Here is a 16,064-nt window from a genome sequence, read left to right on the forward strand (position 1 = left end):
CTAGTCACCATGGAACCCTTAGGATACGACAATCCCGTATGCTTAAGCTTGAGAAAAGGCATATGGAGCATTTGAGCGGATACCTCCTTCAGGAGACATGAAATATATAGACAACGAGATGATTCTAAGCGAGGCCAATGTCAATAAGATGCAAATCACTTTATGCGGAGAAACGCGCCCACTACTCCTTCTCCAAGAATAACAACGCTTACGCCGCTTAACCATTTGAGCATATCCCGTCAACTGCTCATTTCATTTTCAGCCTGGCACTTTTTTTTGTTCCGGGTCTTCTTCCCCATTTTTGGAGGAGTTGGAGACGTAGAAATTGAATGGAATTCCTCCTTGTGCTCGCCCGAAAACTCTGTCTGAAGCGGCTGCGCATCAGATTGAGCAACTACAATTTCGTGTGCGGATTCCACCTCCTCGCCTGTTCGTTCGTTTTCTATCCGCTCCATTTCTTTTAGAAATGTGTCTTCCCAGGCGCCCTCCTCTTCAGCCAACAGGTTTGCTGAATTTTTATTCAGGACTTCTTCCGAAATTCCATTTTCTTGTAATTCGTCTCTTCCTGCCATATGGTCTCTGTCGGACGATTCCTTTTCCTCTGCGGGGTTAGGTTCTTCTTTAGGTGCCTTTGCCTCACATGTATCTTGAATCGACTCGTATTTATTTAACGAGTCATTGTTTTGATTTGATGGCACTTCTGCACTATGCTTCATAGATTTGCCATTTTTATTGTTTCCATGTACCTCAAGTATCTCAGCATCCGCATAACTTCCAATTGGAGGCACTGTTTCTCTTTCTAATACCCCAGGACCAGGCTCACTTATCGACGAGATACGCAAGGCATTCCGAGGTGGTAATGGGGGAGGAGTGCGTTTGGGAATGGTAATGAGCCGAGCACGGGCGAAAGACGGGCTGGTAGGATGAGCTTGGTTCAACACTCCAGGGAGAGATTGATCCTGAATAACGAGGGATCCTCCCCGGTTGGAGGTAGGCGGCATACTTTCGACTCTAGAAGAGTTACCCACATACGAGATATGGTGATTCACCGATGGTACCCTTTTAAAACTATCTGAAAAAGGTCGGCGAGTCCCTGGTGGAGTGGCTGGGGGAGTGTTTGGGGGTTGCTGATAGACGAAATCGTCCGTCTGTGTGCCTCTGTCAGCGCTTGCAGTGCTCTGGACGCTGCTCCGCCAACTGGCCCTCGGAGAACTCTCAATACTCGATCTTGAAAATCGATTGTGTAATGGGCTCGACGGACTGGGTCGGAATGCAAACATATCAGCACTGGCTATGCGCTTCGTTCCAGCTTCTCGAATTAGTACACCCTCCTTTTCTAACGCCATGACGCCAAACGGATCCTGATCCTCAGGCTGGGGAATACCGAATATATCGGTTTCCACATCAGCATCTCCAGGGACTTCACCTGGAGGTGGAAGCATTGTCTCATCAACATCGGTATCGCCCTGAGCTGCCTTTATTGTCTCCATTAATGTTCCTATTGAGGATGGCGGATGCCTTCCTTTACCCGCTAAAATATCAGCCACACCGATTCGCTCACCATAGAAACGCTCGTTTTCGTCGCTCCTCTCGATTACGATCGTACCATCTACTTGAACCCCTGCATATAACCCCCTGCTCTTGACATATGTCCACACCGGAGCCCGTCGCTTGTGTACCTCAGAGTCCATCACACCTCCCACACCAAACGGGCCAGCAGCAGCGCTGACTTCCCCGCCAAGTGTACATCGTACCGCTTTGAAAGCCTCTAACGCCTCGTAAGTATTGATGACAACCACGCAATCGTAGATATCGGCTCCAGCTAGAAACCCAAGTCCTGTGGTATGCAACATGATTCCTGACGGAGGACTCCACTTTCCCGTTTCCTTGACCCTCGCGACAAGAATCCCGCTACCTCCAGCTCCACTCAGCCAAAGGCCTGTTCTCATTGCTGTAAATATTGCCAAGCCTTTAGCCTGCTTGATAACAGCAGACGGTATCTTTTTTACAACCCTTTGTTTCCCCTTTGGCCTGTCAATAGTGTTCTTGTTGTTTTCCCCAGTATCCTTGTATCCCTCACCTCCATCTTCAGAAGTTGTACGCGGACTTGTCCCGTTCGTCGCCTCGCTCTCATTGTCGATCTGCGTATAGAATCCATCTTTGCAAAAACCTCGCAATATACGAGCTGCCTTATCACTTTCCTTATCCAGAGTTGTGGGCCAGAAAGCCTCCGCACCGAGTTTGTTCGACAGGCGATTCACCGGGGGACCAAGCTTGTCCAAAGTATTCCAGGCCTTGTCAAATCCGCGCTTCGAATATCCTTTCGTCTTTCGCCATTTTGATTGCGGCATTGTACCCTTCGTTGCTCGCCGATTGTAATCGGAGCCAAAGATAGGGGCCGAAAGGGTGTTTGCTCAAACCCCATGGACACTGGTAGTCAAGAAGTCAAACGCGTTTGGTGTTCAAGGAGTAGTTGGAGACAAAAGATGCGCTCTTATCCGGGAAGGCGAAAACTTGGGGGAAATGTTTAACTTAGGGAAGGCTGGGAGCCCGTTCGGAACCTCGAAGTTTAAATAACCCGACAAATCTGTGCCTCGCAGTGACTTTTACTGAGGATAAGTAGGTTTCCCAAAAAATAATTATGTCCCAAAAAGACAAGAAAGAGAGTTTGAGGGTGCCAAATCGCAAGGGATAGTAGGTATCTATACAGGGAGTACAAATTATGGAAACAGACCCTCCAAGGGAAATCCTCACCAAGCTCTTCAGGCACTTGTAGGCTGGTAATTTAGGTGGGTTATATTACAACAAAGGGTGATTGATCATGTTTGTTTTACTACCAATGTAATCTCCCAATGAAACATCTCTACCAAGATGTTGGTTGCGGTCGAGCCTTTCATACAAGTTTCTTCACGGTCAGTTTTTCAAGGTCGGTTCGATGTTTTCAGCCGCCAACGGAGAATTAGGAAAAAAAAGAAATTAGAGAATCATGACAGGGTTTCCAGATATTGTACGGAGGATGCAACAGGCAAAAATGCAACTATTGCGTAAGTCCGGGATATCCGGGAAGAGTTGGCTGGCTCGGCTCCATCTCAACGTTCTTGATCACAGTTCGTTCCACTTTTACAATGGATTCATCTGGACTTCCTTAGGGCTGGTGGGTTCACGTGCACTGGGAGAGCTCCTAACCTACCCCTATACCAAAGTTGGACTGAACGGCAAGAGGATATCATTTTATATACTATAAAACTTTTGAACAACATCCCAGAATCCTAAACGATTGGAAAACACTGTTTTACCAGTTAAAATATTTCCGTCACTTTTTCAGAAACCGACTGGCCGCCATCAAGCGCATCCGCCTGTCGCCGAAGCATCTCTGCTCTCAGTTTCTCAAACGCACGCTGGATCCTCTCCTTTGACTCAGGGTCCTTCCCTATTGTCCTCCGGGCGGAATAAACGCCAGTGACAAGTCCCGTTTCTCCACCCATAAACAACCCCCCAGCTGCGAACAATGTAAACATCGCCATGTCGCTGAGTATTGTGGGTCGAAGCAGAGGGCTCAGATCAGGAACCGGCTCTTGTCCAAAGTAGATACGAAGGAATTGTTAGTTCAAACCTATCAAATAATCCCTAAGGAAGATCTTTTTTTTTCATCTTTGTCATTCCTACCTAGCCTGCCGCTTACAAACTGCACATGAGTGGGCCTCTCCATAACCTTGAATGTATTGAATATATTCATCCGCATTCGCCGGACCCGTAAACCCAACCATATTCCCAGCCCAATACCAACGACAGAACCGACGGCAGTGTGTGTTGCTAGCTTCGATGCGGCGGAATTCAGGGTATCACGGTCCGATTGCTGGAGATTATGCTTCAGATGTTCCCGCCCCAGATAGACAAGCTCCTGGCGGGTCGTGCCGCGGAAGGCCGCGAGCGAATCGGGCATTTTGTTTCTAGGTCTTTATTTTCCGGCTTACCCTAACGGGATATAGACATGGCACCCTTGGAAATTGGGAAGGAAAGGCGTATTCGCGACCAATTCAATTATGGCCATAATTTCATGATGGTTATGGCGATGAGGGTTGAGCAGGCGGAGCTATATAAGCTCCTGAATCTGTGACGTCATCATGCAAGCTTCTGAGATCCAGACCTGGCTTGGTACTTAACATTGCGTTCGTGATTTTAATAGCGTTGCCCAAAGAGAACGTCGTATCTTGAAACAAATTAAATTTGAATACGGAGAAGATACTATTGATATTTAACCGTTGGTCTTTCAGGTGATATATGAATCCTCTTTTTTGAGCCCCATGACAGCTAACCCGACTGCTCCTGCCAACCGCGTTGCTGGTAAGTGATTGCTGGTAGGGATTATTGAATGTCCATTGGAAACTAAATGCAGTCAATCTTTCCAGCAGTCATTGTTACTCTACCCCTTAATAGACCAGAGAAGCTATGACACTGTATTCCCAGCAACAAAAATGCTTACGTTCCAAATTGGGCGAATCGTTAGGATGATGAAATACGTCCCCGTCCCCGGCGACCGAGGAATTCCTCCTACCCCTCAAGATCCCTACTTTCGTGGATCTCTAAGTTGCACTCTTCTGATATTCTTGGGCATGTCGATGTGATTCACTTGACGAAAAGACAGCATATTAACCATTAACCCAAGGCATAAGAGAACTAGTAATACATATGTTCCCTTGAGAGTGAAATGATTGGCCAAGTAACCTTTTACCTTCCGGCCTGTTCAACTCGACAAGCAGATTCGTTGGGGTCTTAGAATCCCCTAAGGGAGGGTTTCTCGAACCTAACTCGAGGCTTGCGGATGCAAGAAGGGAAGTGGCTTGTTCCCGTGGTATATACGATTTTTGTTATAAAGTTTGAGTCCTTCCCTATTTGAAGCTCATTCGACGAATTTTGCTTAGATAGATTGGATATAAAGATTCTGGTGGAAAGGCAAAATAGATAAGCAAATAAGATTGGTTTCTATGACGGGATAGCCATTACTCGTGGAGCGGTGGACGGGTAGCCAGATCTCCACGGCGTGATAGATGCTGCTAAAAACTTGGATAGCAAGTAGCCTATGATATCATACGACAGTCGATGTAGAAGCAGAATTTGCACGAACCGTACCAAATGCAACAATTGAGACTATTGGATTAAAACAACATATTCATTACAAAACTCACCCCAGCAAATTCAGTCATGTCCATACAATATCACAACAGACTGTCTCGTAACGATCCAAAAAAAAAAAAAAAAAAAAACGTGAAGCCACAATCATCTGCTAACTCCTCCACAATCTAGCCATCGAATCCGTCGTTGATGTCAACGTAGTACAAATTCCCTGGCTCCTAAGCAAAGTGCGGTTCTGGTTCCACAGCAAGCCGGAGTAATCGCCATATCATTTCGCCCGGAGAGGGTGGATGATATGACGGCCGTCGAAAGTGGGTTTTTACTTGCAAATATCTTTATAATGGACGCCACTGTACACGGCGCTGGGCGATTGGACAAGAGCAACAGATGGATGTGCCATGCACAGTCCCTTGTTTGCCTGTCGTTGGAGCGGGGATGGGGTGTTTCAAGCGAAAACAAGGTGGTTGAAGAGTAGAGGATTGAACGGGCTCCCCCGCCCCCCCTGATCAATGGGACCTTGGAAAATAAATACACGCCCTCCGCTCAGGAGACGTCTCTGCATTCTCACTGCGTAGTCGTCGCAAAAGCATTTGACTGCAAGGCAAAGTGTAAGACCTCCAAAGCATGGCTCGACCACAAGGTACGCACAGAATCTCTGCTCATGACCTGGACGGAGGTTAATCTCTTTCCCCAGGCATGGAAAACTGGGGTGCAAGCGATTTTGATCTTGGGGATCTTGGAAAAAAAAGTCTCCTTTATTCACATTTGCGCCTACCAAAACGAAGGAAACAAAGGGGACGAGGATGGTCGCCCCCCAACCAACCACTGAGCTGCCTTCCTTCAAGCAAATGGGCGTGGATCGGCCAGGCTCGACATGATACCGGGCGACGGTGCAGACGGACTGACAGGAATGCTTGTTATCGAATCCAAGACGTACGAGTTTACCTACAATGCGACGCAAAGAGTTTCCTTTGCAACTCTCGGACAGCCCACGGTGCAGACCATTACGGACCTGGTTTCCCAGCTAGGCCGAGATCAATATCGATTCACGGAGAACGAAGAGGGTTGTAGATACTGGATCTACACTTTTATCTCTGACCTCGAGGGTGCCGACATTGTTGCCGCCGGTAGCAAAGGTGAAGCCTGGAACTCGCTGTCGAGATATTGGTTCCATCCACCGGGCAGCGGGTCTGACGCGAGAGCGGTTGACGAGGGAACTTTCCTTTAACTATATTGTCAGTGTTGGGGTTATTCACAGGGTCGCATAGTGGAGCCATTGGAACGTGGCGCTGGAAACCCCCAAGCCCAATTTCGCTGCCACAGGTTTACCGCTATTGTTTTATAATTCAGATCTTTCCCAGTGTGCCGACTTTATTCATTCGTTAGATGTGTATGTCAGTTTCACAATGCAACAATTGTTCAGGCTTCGACATCCCTACTTCTACTATCGTGTTGTATTGAAGACAGATGTTATGGTCCTGTAAGCGCGGTTTGCAAGGCAAATACAACCAGAACTTGGTTCTTCGATGCCCCAATCTTTCCCTTCCAATTGAATTCCAAGGACAGTGACACACATGCATTTAATCAGCTCACACTCCATCCCGTAGCCTTCGCTTTGCTGGATCACTTCCGGCCTCCCATCCCGAGCAACTGATCCGCAACACCCGGGTCCATCCCGCCAGTGGTATCGATCCTCGCGAACCCTTGGAGGCGAGATGCAAATCACATCCCTGGCTTTCTCAAATGGACCGCGTTAGAGGGTGCTCCGTCCAAGAGAACCTCGTGCTTCCGGCCAAGAGGGAATCGAGTGAACCGAGGCCTGATTTCTTCAAGGGCTTTGCGCTGTTTGGAGAAACATCCAACTGAGATCCAGGAGAATATTTCCCAGCACAGCCTATCTGCCCACCCCCAATTTTCTGGTACAGAGAAGTTATGCATGGACGCATATTCGAAGTAAATCGGATAGAAACCTGAGTAGTCCCAATCCAGCAGCCAAAGGCGGCGTTTGTCATCGAGAACCACGTTTCTTGGAGCGAGATCGTGGTGTGTGAACACCAATGGAGTTTGAGGCTTTGAGCAAAATTCTTTCTTGGGCTGTACACTGGCTTTTCGCCGTGACAATGGAACAAAGTTAAGCCAAAAGCGGATGAACGCTGGAATAGCTTCTGGACGAGCATGGCAAGGAAGCTTATAAAAATCCTCCAGCCAGAAAGACCGACACATCCCAGTGGAGAGAGATCCGGCAGTGGAAGACGTCACCTCTCTCATCCGACGTACGAACCGGCGAAGCTGAAATGCCAGACGCAGAGCTATAAGCCAGCCAATGTGCTTCCAGGCTTCCTCCAAAGTCTGCCCATGAATCCGCTCCATGATGATGTAAAAGTCGTTGTCCCTCTCGACCGTCCGTCTGATGCAAGGCACCCTGATCCCAAGTTGACCTGCTCGCACCATCGCCTCAAGCACGTCCACTTCCTTCCCCCGCGAGTAGTGTTTTGCTACTAGGTTCTGGGACAGCAGAGACACGTTCAATGAGAGCTTGCATGATTCGACAATGTGGCTGACCAGCGTCGCACTGTCGTACTGCGAAAGGCACTTTTCATCGAACTCCGCACCCACCATCTTCACAGAATCGTTCTGCGCCTCTCTCTGCACTGGGGTACAGCTCCGGAAGTCGAATTTCCATTCGGAAAGATGTTCAAACAGGCTTTGGGCAATAATTTCAAACAGCGCAGGTTCCCACAAAAGAGAGCAGGAAGGTGATTCCAAGCCAGTATTAGCCTGCTTTTTCGTGCCAAGCCTACTGCCTCCGGCCGGAGCCGTCGCCCGAACGAGTTGATGTGGCACCCCTGAACGGGGTTGCTTGATCGATGAGACTACACGTCGGCTGACCCCTCGGGTGACTCACCTGACCTACGCTAGTGCTAGTCACCTGACCCAAATAATTTCTTGGCACAAAATGGGTCAGTTGAGGATAAAACAAAAATGAACTTTTACCTTCTCATACATATTATAATACAGTAGTATATACACAGTGAAAATGAATATTATAATTCTTTTTTTGAATAATAGAAATTGATTAAATCTTGAATATTATTAAATTGAGAAGTATATATAAACTATGAATGAAAATATAGTATATAAAACTAATTCTTTACTATTATTTAATCAGTTACTGACTAGTAAGTTACTAGTTAGTTATAAACTAATTATTAACTATTAATATTGCACTAGTGAATGACTGATATATTACTAGTCAGATACTAGTCAATATAAATTTAATATACAGAGTATAGTTATTTAAATTATTTAATATATTAAATTACTACTCTATAATTAATCAATGACTAGTCACTGACTAATCAAGATTCAATACTTCTTTTAATTTATTTATTATTATATAATTCTTAGAGACTTTATTTCACTCTGTGAGTCTGTCTTATATAAAATTGGATGATTAGTAGTGGACTAGTATTGATGATGGGGGTGCTAGCAGTAGGCTCAGGGCAGTTGGTAAGAGCTTGTAAGAGATCAAGTTGGTAAGGAGCTCAACTGACCCTTTGACTAGTCACCATTTCTATAGGGTCAGGTGACCTACACTAGCGTAAGTCAGGTCAGTCACCCGAGGGGTCAGCCGACGTGTAACCTGTTGATTTTATCATACCAGCCGCCCTAGCTAGCAGTGCACAGGCTCAAAGGGAATGAGTATTGCCCTTACAAGGCGGTATCCAGCAATGTCTCGTTATCCACAATCTCTTTATATCTCGTACTTCTATATTTATTATCACTTTCTATTTCTTTTCATACTGCCGGGACAGGTCAAAATCAACTGCGGATATACATGAGAAAATAGCACATAAATTAGACCACTGCAGCCGCATCCTCGATCGCACTGTTCTCTGTGCCCTCCTCTTTTTTCCCATTGAGCCAGTGTTCTGTGGCTTTGGCTCCCCAAAGAACTGCTCCTCCACACCCAGATTGATATTTAAACCACTCGGACCTTGTCTCCCTGTGTGCGTTCACCCCCGACAGTTCGGGCCGTTTCTCGTGTCTACCGATCAAGGCTCTCCAAAGGAATACAACTTGCAAACCCGGAAATATAACCGATTGTGGTAACCTTTGGCAAGGGCGGGATTCGAACGCACGACCATTTGATTCTCAGCAGGAGTGTGAGGTGGAAGCGAGCCGTGGCAATGGTCCCCCAATGATGCACGTCTTCTGAGCATGACAGAGGACCGCCAACCCTGGCCGGAGATAGAGAGGTGTGCTCTGGGGAGGATGGAATCTGCCCTGCGCCAGCGGCTGTTAGCCGGGGGAAGCTCGTGGCCGGAGGAAGACGTCTAGTTCGAATGCTGGCGGTTCGAATGAGGTTGAAGAATTTCTCGAGTGCGAGTCTGAAAGCGAATCGACTCTGGAAAAGAAGTGTTGGGCGATCGCTCATTCGATGTTAAGGTTTTTCATTCTCTCTTTTAATAAATTGGTGAGCCTGTGGAGGATGCTTTCGTCTTTCAACCAGTTGAGGAAAAAATCTTTGCGTTTATCGTGGCCCTCATCCTCGCATGACTGACAGAGAGCACTGGAATCATCATAGTCTTCCAGAACCCGTACATACCAAGTCAGCTGCCAGGGTGAGATTTCGTAAGAATATCCTCGTAGGAGATTATCAGTAAAGCCAGAGATGATTTTAAATATGTCCACTGGGATATTGTCATTGGCCAAGTACGGCTTAACTTCAATTGCTCGATCCATCACTTCTGGGATTAAAAAGTGCCCTCCAGCACATAAGCTGTCCTCTGAAGTCTTTACCACATGTAAAAGCCCCGGTGGAAATATGCTAGAGACAACTTAGTCCATGGTTCAGCAAAGGGAAGACTCACATGCTGTAACCTTCTCTCAACCTTATATACCTAGGTAGCTCAAAGGATTTCTCTTTTTCTACTATGTTTTATTATATCAAGATGGCTAGATGGTTCGTGTCAACGGTGTCAGTTTATTGGGGTCTGAAATTTTACCGTTAAAACATTATTCGGGGTGTTGGTATATCTCGGGTGTCTGGGTTAAGCTAAATGTATTTTCAGGGGCCCATGTTATACGGCAGTACGTGATCGAAAAAATAGCGGTTGTATGCTAGAATCACCAAAGCGACATTTTGAAGCTGGGGATGAAGATCATGGGAGTCCGATTCCTTCGGTTATTTACCCTTTTTGTCCTCTTGAACTCATGATTTTGCCAGCTATCACTCCCCTTCATGATGTACGATCGCTGTTTTTAAGACTTTGTTCATTTGGAAACCTGAACAGAGTTAAATATGTGGGGCTAAGCTCTCAAGATGTAGGTTGTACTGTGCAATAGATTTACAAATCAAATGAAAGGCTTTCATATTTTAGATGCGGTTGTTCCATTCATTGTCCGTCATCAGCGATTGTTCGCATTAATTCCACCTCTTTGAGGTTCTCCAATTCAGAATACTAAACCCTTACTGCATATCCTTTTCTTCCTCCATGTACTCCCTGTTCGATGCACCTACTCCTTCCAACCCGGACCCGTGGTGTTTCCGACGTGGCTGGCCATCGTGATGCAGTTGTGAGGAAGTTTCTCCCCAGACCGGTTGACCAAGGCCCCTATTCAACTCCCGCGAGTCTGCACCCCCAAGTGCGTCGATGGCTGGGGTGCCTTCTTCCGGTGCCTGCCCGGAAGGGTGAGGAGCAAATGTTCGACCCGAAGGTGCGCTACCAGCGGGCAGCGTTTGTGCATGGAATTCAGGAACGTAGTCTGTTGGGGACGCTTTTGTTCCCGGTTTATGCTAATTGATTTGGAAGAATTTATTACTGCAATAGTCTAGAAAGGCGGGGCCTCTTTAAGGAAGCACTTACACCATGCTTCTCCAAGGGGGGAGAACGGGGAGCTGACGGGTGAAATCCACCCTGGGTAGTATTGATGGATTCCGAATCGCGTGGTGCAGACATGACGCTTTATCTCTATTGAGCAACGATGACAGTGCAATGGGATGGATGTAACAGTAGAGTTATATCAAAAATGTCCTCAAGATCTCTCCAATACCAAAGAAGTGTTCATTTGGGTCAAGAAACATATATATTGGCCTACCTCTCAAGATTGCCTCTTAGTTGCTATGACATCACGGCTATGTCATATATAGTTTTGGCTGCTTTGATGGTTTTGTAAATCATCAATACTGCGCGATCCAGGTGATTCTATGAGGATTTAACTTAGACATAGCGCTTCGGTATCTATGGTGAGTATCTTCCGGTATCGTTATAGGCTTTTCATTGTATGTATCAGTCGGATTTAGAACATACCTTGACAATCTCACACCTTGCCCTCCCAGGCATGTAATCATACACACTTTTCGACCATCACGATTCAAAAGAATTGGTGGAAGTATGGCGATGAATGCCCCAATATTTAGAAACTCTTTGAAGAGTACGCAGGTACAATGGCATGAATAACATGCCAAAAATCCGCGAGAGCTCACTTTGATTGAACAATCATGTGGTATTTCTCGGATACCATTCCTAGCTTCTGGAAACAAGGATGTGCATTGACGGGGAGAGATTCCAAGGAGTCCGGATATAAAATCGTTAGAACCTTGAAGAATTAGAATTGATAGAGGGGGTAAATTCTTCGACTAAGACAGGAGTGTGAATTTGTATAATTGGGTCACAATTTTCATGCCTTTGAAAGCCCTTGCGAACAAGGTAGTAGTCGCAGATCATCGGGCCTGCAATGAAGGAAAGGAAGAAATTAAACAAGCTTGATACAACTGGAGACTTCGATCCGAAAACGAATACGGGGGTACGGTGCAACTGTGAGCGTTTTATGTGTGAAAAAGAAACCATAATAATTTAGTGGTACTCAAATACCTCCTTCTGTCTAGCAATACACCTTGATACGAATATTAAGAACGGCTCAAAAAGAGTCAAAGAGTGACATGTATGTTCTTCAGGCATGCTATGAGGACGTTTATTTCAGCTATCCTGGTGGCGAATGGTTGCTTCGAGTTCTATGACCATCTGGATGACGCGGCGGCTTCTGGGTGCAACAGTGAAGAAAAAAATCTTGAAGCACAAGATATTGAGGAAATAAAGATGTGTGGTAAGACATAGAGAATGGCGCTATCACTACTCGTAGTAGTGTCGAAAGGGAGAATGAGATATGCGGGTTAAGGGCGGCATGTTGTTCTCGTCGGATTGAGACGAGGAGATACTCGTTGACAATGTATAATTGATATTATCCATTCGCTGCTAAATTTTGATCACCTCTCTTGGTCCATCTCATAAATGTTCCCTCCTGAATGCTTTGATAACGCATTTTGGGAAGCATCCGCATTCCACGCTGCTGTAAGCTTCTTCACCCAATCAATCCCGGAGTCCCACCAAATATGGCGCTGTGGCATCCCAACCAACTGAAGACTTCCATTGTCCAGGGCTCCTAGACCGAGATCCATGAGAGTCTCCGATCCAGCCTCCTCAAAGGCTACAAAGGAAATATTAGTCGACATCGGGAACAAAATGTTGCCGTACTGGTTTAGAGGAAGAATAATAAGTCAAATAAGTTTGCTTCGTCATTTCGCACGGGTGAACAAGTTGGTTGCCAGTAATATCAATCCTTGCGCCATTTGGTTGACTGACAGGAGCAGAGGAACCACTTGAATCATTCCACCGGTGAAGCAATGGGAAGGTTATGAACTTTTTCGGGCATATGTTCCAAAACTGAACGGGTACCCCTGAAGCGCTTCGACAATCGCTGCAGTGATCAAAACATATCAACGGAGCTTTAACATCGGGTTGTTCCGGTGGCCGCTCATCGAAATTGGGGAATGAGATTGTGTAGCGAATAGCTGTGCAGTGACAGCCCCCATGGAGAGTACAGCGTAAAGAGTTCGCGATACCATGATGTTGATGACAATATGCTCCTTGAACGAGTTGGGCTTAGTTTGAGGAGAGCCTGGTCCTTGACTAGGAGCGAATCCTAATGGATCGAGCAGGTACGAATACGATTCTCAGAATAAGAATACGTCGATGCAGGGATGTCCATTTTTCTGTCACAACGATCCGCGAAAGAGCTGCTGTGGTGATTATCCAAGAACGTTCTTCCAATGTTCTGGTTCAAACAGTGGAGTAACATCCCAATGATCTCTCTCCTTTGGGCACCCCCACCAAGAGTCAGCGATCACAATGCCTTGAACAACCAATACTCCTGTCTCATTGCTCTCCTCAATGACCTTCCACTCGGCCAAAGGACACAATGAAAGAGCAAGGAGTCTGCGCATATTAATTCGGTTTGCCCTTTAAAAAAAAAACAAAAAAAAAAAATTCTAGACCTACCCCATGACAACGCATGGTGAGGAGGAATCGTGGTTTCACATCTGACGTTTAAGCTCCGCAGCGAAATCGCCAATGGATCAGGCATGTCGTATGCGCCTCGTTCAATCGGCCGTCCGACCACAGAGGTGCCGGCCGCCGAAGAATGCCGAACAGGCTGCAATATTTCCGACATGGCGCTAGTGTACGTGTGCAACGGAATGAGGATCTTGGCATCGCTTGCGATAATTTACAGCCCAAAGGACTTTGTCCAGGAGTGTCGGATATTCGAACTCGCTACGGTGTACATCTGTACCTGCAATTGCGCCAGCTGTCAATGTGATCCCTGAATGCCGGTCGTTGGTGTAAACGGTCCCAGACAAGGCTCGCTGCTTGCTGTGGTTGACGAGCATCGATCAAGCCACATGGTAGCTTCAGAGGCGGCGTCAAGGCTGGCGGAGTCGGTCAAATAGCATCCATGCGTTCGGGATAAAAATAATGCCGTCTCGTGTTTGACGACTCCGTCAACGGGAACTCCAACCCACTGCAATGTCGACAATGACTTGGGAAAGTTCGCCTTACCCGGCCAAAGAGAAAGGAGCTCTCGATAGCCACAGCATTGGTTCTTCAATGGGTTTCGAAATGGGTGTCATCCCCTTTTGAGCCATCCGCTCAAACACTTCTGATGGCTCCCTGAGTGAAGGCCCTTCTTGTTCACAACGCCAAAATTCTAAACTAACCCAGCCTTCATGGCTTGGCTTCCACAGCCTCTCCCATTTTTTAACCACAACAGGAGAAGTCTGTGGATTTGGCGCGTGAAGCCTGCACAACAGGTACAGGGCTGCTGAAGCTGACTCCATCCCGGTAGATGTGGCTTGTTTCGATATCAGGCAGCTCCAATTTGGCTTTGAATGAGGAGTGTCTTCCTGGGGCCGTCAAATCTTACGTGCGAGACTTTGAACGTCAAAAACAAAAGGAAAATAAAAAATATCAAAAAAAGTGGGAATAATCAATCTCCGATGCAAAAATGTGCTCATGACGTTTTCCATATGACGCAGAGCTTTTCCAATTGGCTGAGGCTAAGTATTTTGCTCCGAGCAAAAAGAGCATGACTATGAGGGGCTACCGCTCGTGCCATTTATATATAGTACAAGGGAGCGATGTGTGTTTTCAATATCAAGGAGATAAATATCAGGACTGCCCCTTCTAATGAGAAGTTTCTTTTCTCCACAAGCAATCAACTTTTAGATTTCTATAGTTAGGGAAATCATTTACTTCTCGATACCCTTCTTAAAACAAACGATTTCCTCTTGCTCGATCATCAATGCTTGCCTCACTTCTCTCGGCGCTTGCACGTCGTGAAATAGATGGAGACTCGTGCACTTTCGAAATATGCAACATTGACGACTCTTACTATGGCTACCGCCCGTCACGCGCGGCAAATATTGCTTTTGCCGCAATTTTCGGTTTCTCCCTTGTTGCATTTGTCCTACAATCCTTCATTTCGAGGAGGTTTTTAGGATTTTCTATCGCAATGATCCTTGGTACTCTGTGCGAACTAATTGGGTACATTGGCCGGATCTTAATGTACAACAACCCGTGGGCACAAGTAAGTGAATTGAATTTTTCAATATATTGTATTGACGGAGTGATTCTAACATCTCCCGAACCTAGAATCCGTTTATGATCCAAATTTGCTGCTTGACAATTGCACCGGCCTTCCTCGCCGCGGGTATATACTTCTGCCTCTCAAGAATCGTCACAACGTTCGGTCGCGAAAATTCCCGCATTCCCGCAGCTTGGTATCCGCGAATTTTCATTCCCTGCGACATCCTCGCACTGGCCCTCCAAGGCGCTGGAGGCGGGATCGCCAGTTCCGCCGATTACGGCACTTCTTTAGCAGAGACAGGCACAAACCTCATGATTGCCGGTGTTGTTTGGCAAGTCGCCATTTTAGCCGTTTTCATCCTGCTCGCTGTCGACTTCGCTATTCGAACGTTGCGTCGCATGCGATCAATTGGTGTCGAAGCTCTTGATCCCAACCACGCTGCTCTCCGTTCATCATTCGCTTTCCGTAGCTTCCTTGTTGCCCTCTGTCTGGCAACTCTGTTTATCTTTATCCGATGCGTTTATCGAATTGCAGAACTTTCGGATGGCTGGGATGGGCCCCTGCTCAAAGATGAGCCGCTCTTTATTGGCCTTGAGAGCGTTATGATTGTTCTTGCCGTTCTAGTTCTCAACGCATTCCATCCAGGCTGGGGCTTTGGCAGATCAGCTAATGCTCCCGAGGTGGAGCTGAAAGGACTGGTACCCTAAAATGGGAAGTGCACTGAAATGAACCTTGTTCGACAGCGACGGTAGCTGGAAGTCAAGTACACTCCACTGCCTCTAATAAGTCGTCCCTAAACAAACAAAGTTTATGTTAGCGATGGCGTCTTTCTTTCTTTCTGTGTTTTTCTTTAATTTTATTACCTTTTTTTTTTCTTTTCTTTTCTTTTTTTTTTTTTTGCGTTCGTATATATCATGCTTTCCTATTTCCCTCATGGCGAATTGCATATCCCCCTCTGTCGACATACCAGACTTCGAGATTTCCTATCGTGTTAAAAATGGCTT

At 46.5% G+C, this 16,064-nt stretch overlaps 7 protein-coding genes across 7 annotated transcripts; 2 read left to right on the forward strand and 5 right to left on the reverse strand.

Moving 5' to 3' along the window:
* Nucleotides 1-239: 239 nt before the first annotated feature.
* On the reverse strand, nt 240-2,351 carry HCBG_01939 (DUF500 domain-containing protein; the record flags this gene model as incomplete). Its single annotated transcript, XM_045428988.1, has 1 exon — nt 240-2,351. One exon carries the CDS (start codon nt 2,349-2,351, stop codon nt 240-242), a length of 2,112 nt encoding a protein of 703 aa, XP_045290774.1.
* A 948-nt stretch (nt 2,352-3,299) lies between these two features.
* Nucleotides 3,300-4,054, reverse strand: HCBG_01940 (uncharacterized protein; the record flags this gene model as incomplete). The annotated part of the gene is made up of 2 exons (XM_045428989.1): nt 3,300-3,574; nt 3,667-4,054. The coding sequence occupies 2 exons, from the start codon at nt 3,941-3,943 to the stop codon at nt 3,300-3,302; spliced, it is 552 nt and encodes a 183-aa protein (XP_045290775.1).
* A 1,703-nt stretch (nt 4,055-5,757) lies between these two features.
* On the forward strand, nt 5,758-6,361 carry HCBG_01941 (uncharacterized protein; the record flags this gene model as incomplete). The annotated part of the gene is made up of 2 exons (XM_045428990.1): nt 5,758-5,773; nt 5,979-6,361. The coding sequence occupies 2 exons, from the start codon at nt 5,758-5,760 to the stop codon at nt 6,359-6,361; spliced, it is 399 nt and encodes a 132-aa protein (XP_045290776.1).
* A 494-nt stretch (nt 6,362-6,855) lies between these two features.
* HCBG_01942 (ankyrin repeat protein) lies at nt 6,856-8,139 on the reverse strand (the record flags this gene model as incomplete). Its single annotated transcript, XM_045428991.1, has 2 exons — nt 6,856-7,752; nt 8,128-8,139. 2 exons carry the CDS (start codon nt 8,137-8,139, stop codon nt 6,856-6,858), a joined length of 909 nt encoding a protein of 302 aa, XP_045290777.1.
* Nucleotides 8,140-10,606: 2,467 nt separating this feature from the next.
* HCBG_01943 (uncharacterized protein) lies at nt 10,607-11,096 on the reverse strand (the record flags this gene model as incomplete). Its single annotated transcript, XM_045428992.1, has 2 exons — nt 10,607-10,933; nt 11,004-11,096. The coding sequence occupies 2 exons, from the start codon at nt 11,094-11,096 to the stop codon at nt 10,607-10,609; spliced, it is 420 nt and encodes a 139-aa protein (XP_045290778.1).
* A 1,307-nt stretch (nt 11,097-12,403) lies between these two features.
* On the reverse strand, nt 12,404-13,042 carry HCBG_01944 (uncharacterized protein; the record flags this gene model as incomplete). The annotated part of the gene is made up of 2 exons (XM_045428993.1): nt 12,404-12,624; nt 12,919-13,042. The coding sequence occupies 2 exons, from the start codon at nt 13,040-13,042 to the stop codon at nt 12,404-12,406; spliced, it is 345 nt and encodes a 114-aa protein (XP_045290779.1).
* A 1,733-nt stretch (nt 13,043-14,775) lies between these two features.
* HCBG_01945 (parasitic phase-specific protein PSP-1) lies at nt 14,776-15,767 on the forward strand (the record flags this gene model as incomplete). The annotated part of the gene is made up of 2 exons (XM_045428994.1): nt 14,776-15,060; nt 15,126-15,767. The coding sequence occupies 2 exons, from the start codon at nt 14,776-14,778 to the stop codon at nt 15,765-15,767; spliced, it is 927 nt and encodes a 308-aa protein (XP_045290780.1).
* Between the last annotated feature and the right edge of the window lie 297 nt (nt 15,768-16,064).

The sequence above is a fragment of the Histoplasma capsulatum genome (genome assembly GCF_000150115.1).
Source record: "Histoplasma capsulatum G186AR genomic scaffold supercont2.2, whole genome shotgun sequence".
In the NCBI taxonomy this organism is placed as follows: Eukaryota; Fungi; Ascomycota; class Eurotiomycetes; order Onygenales; family Ajellomycetaceae; genus Histoplasma; species Histoplasma capsulatum.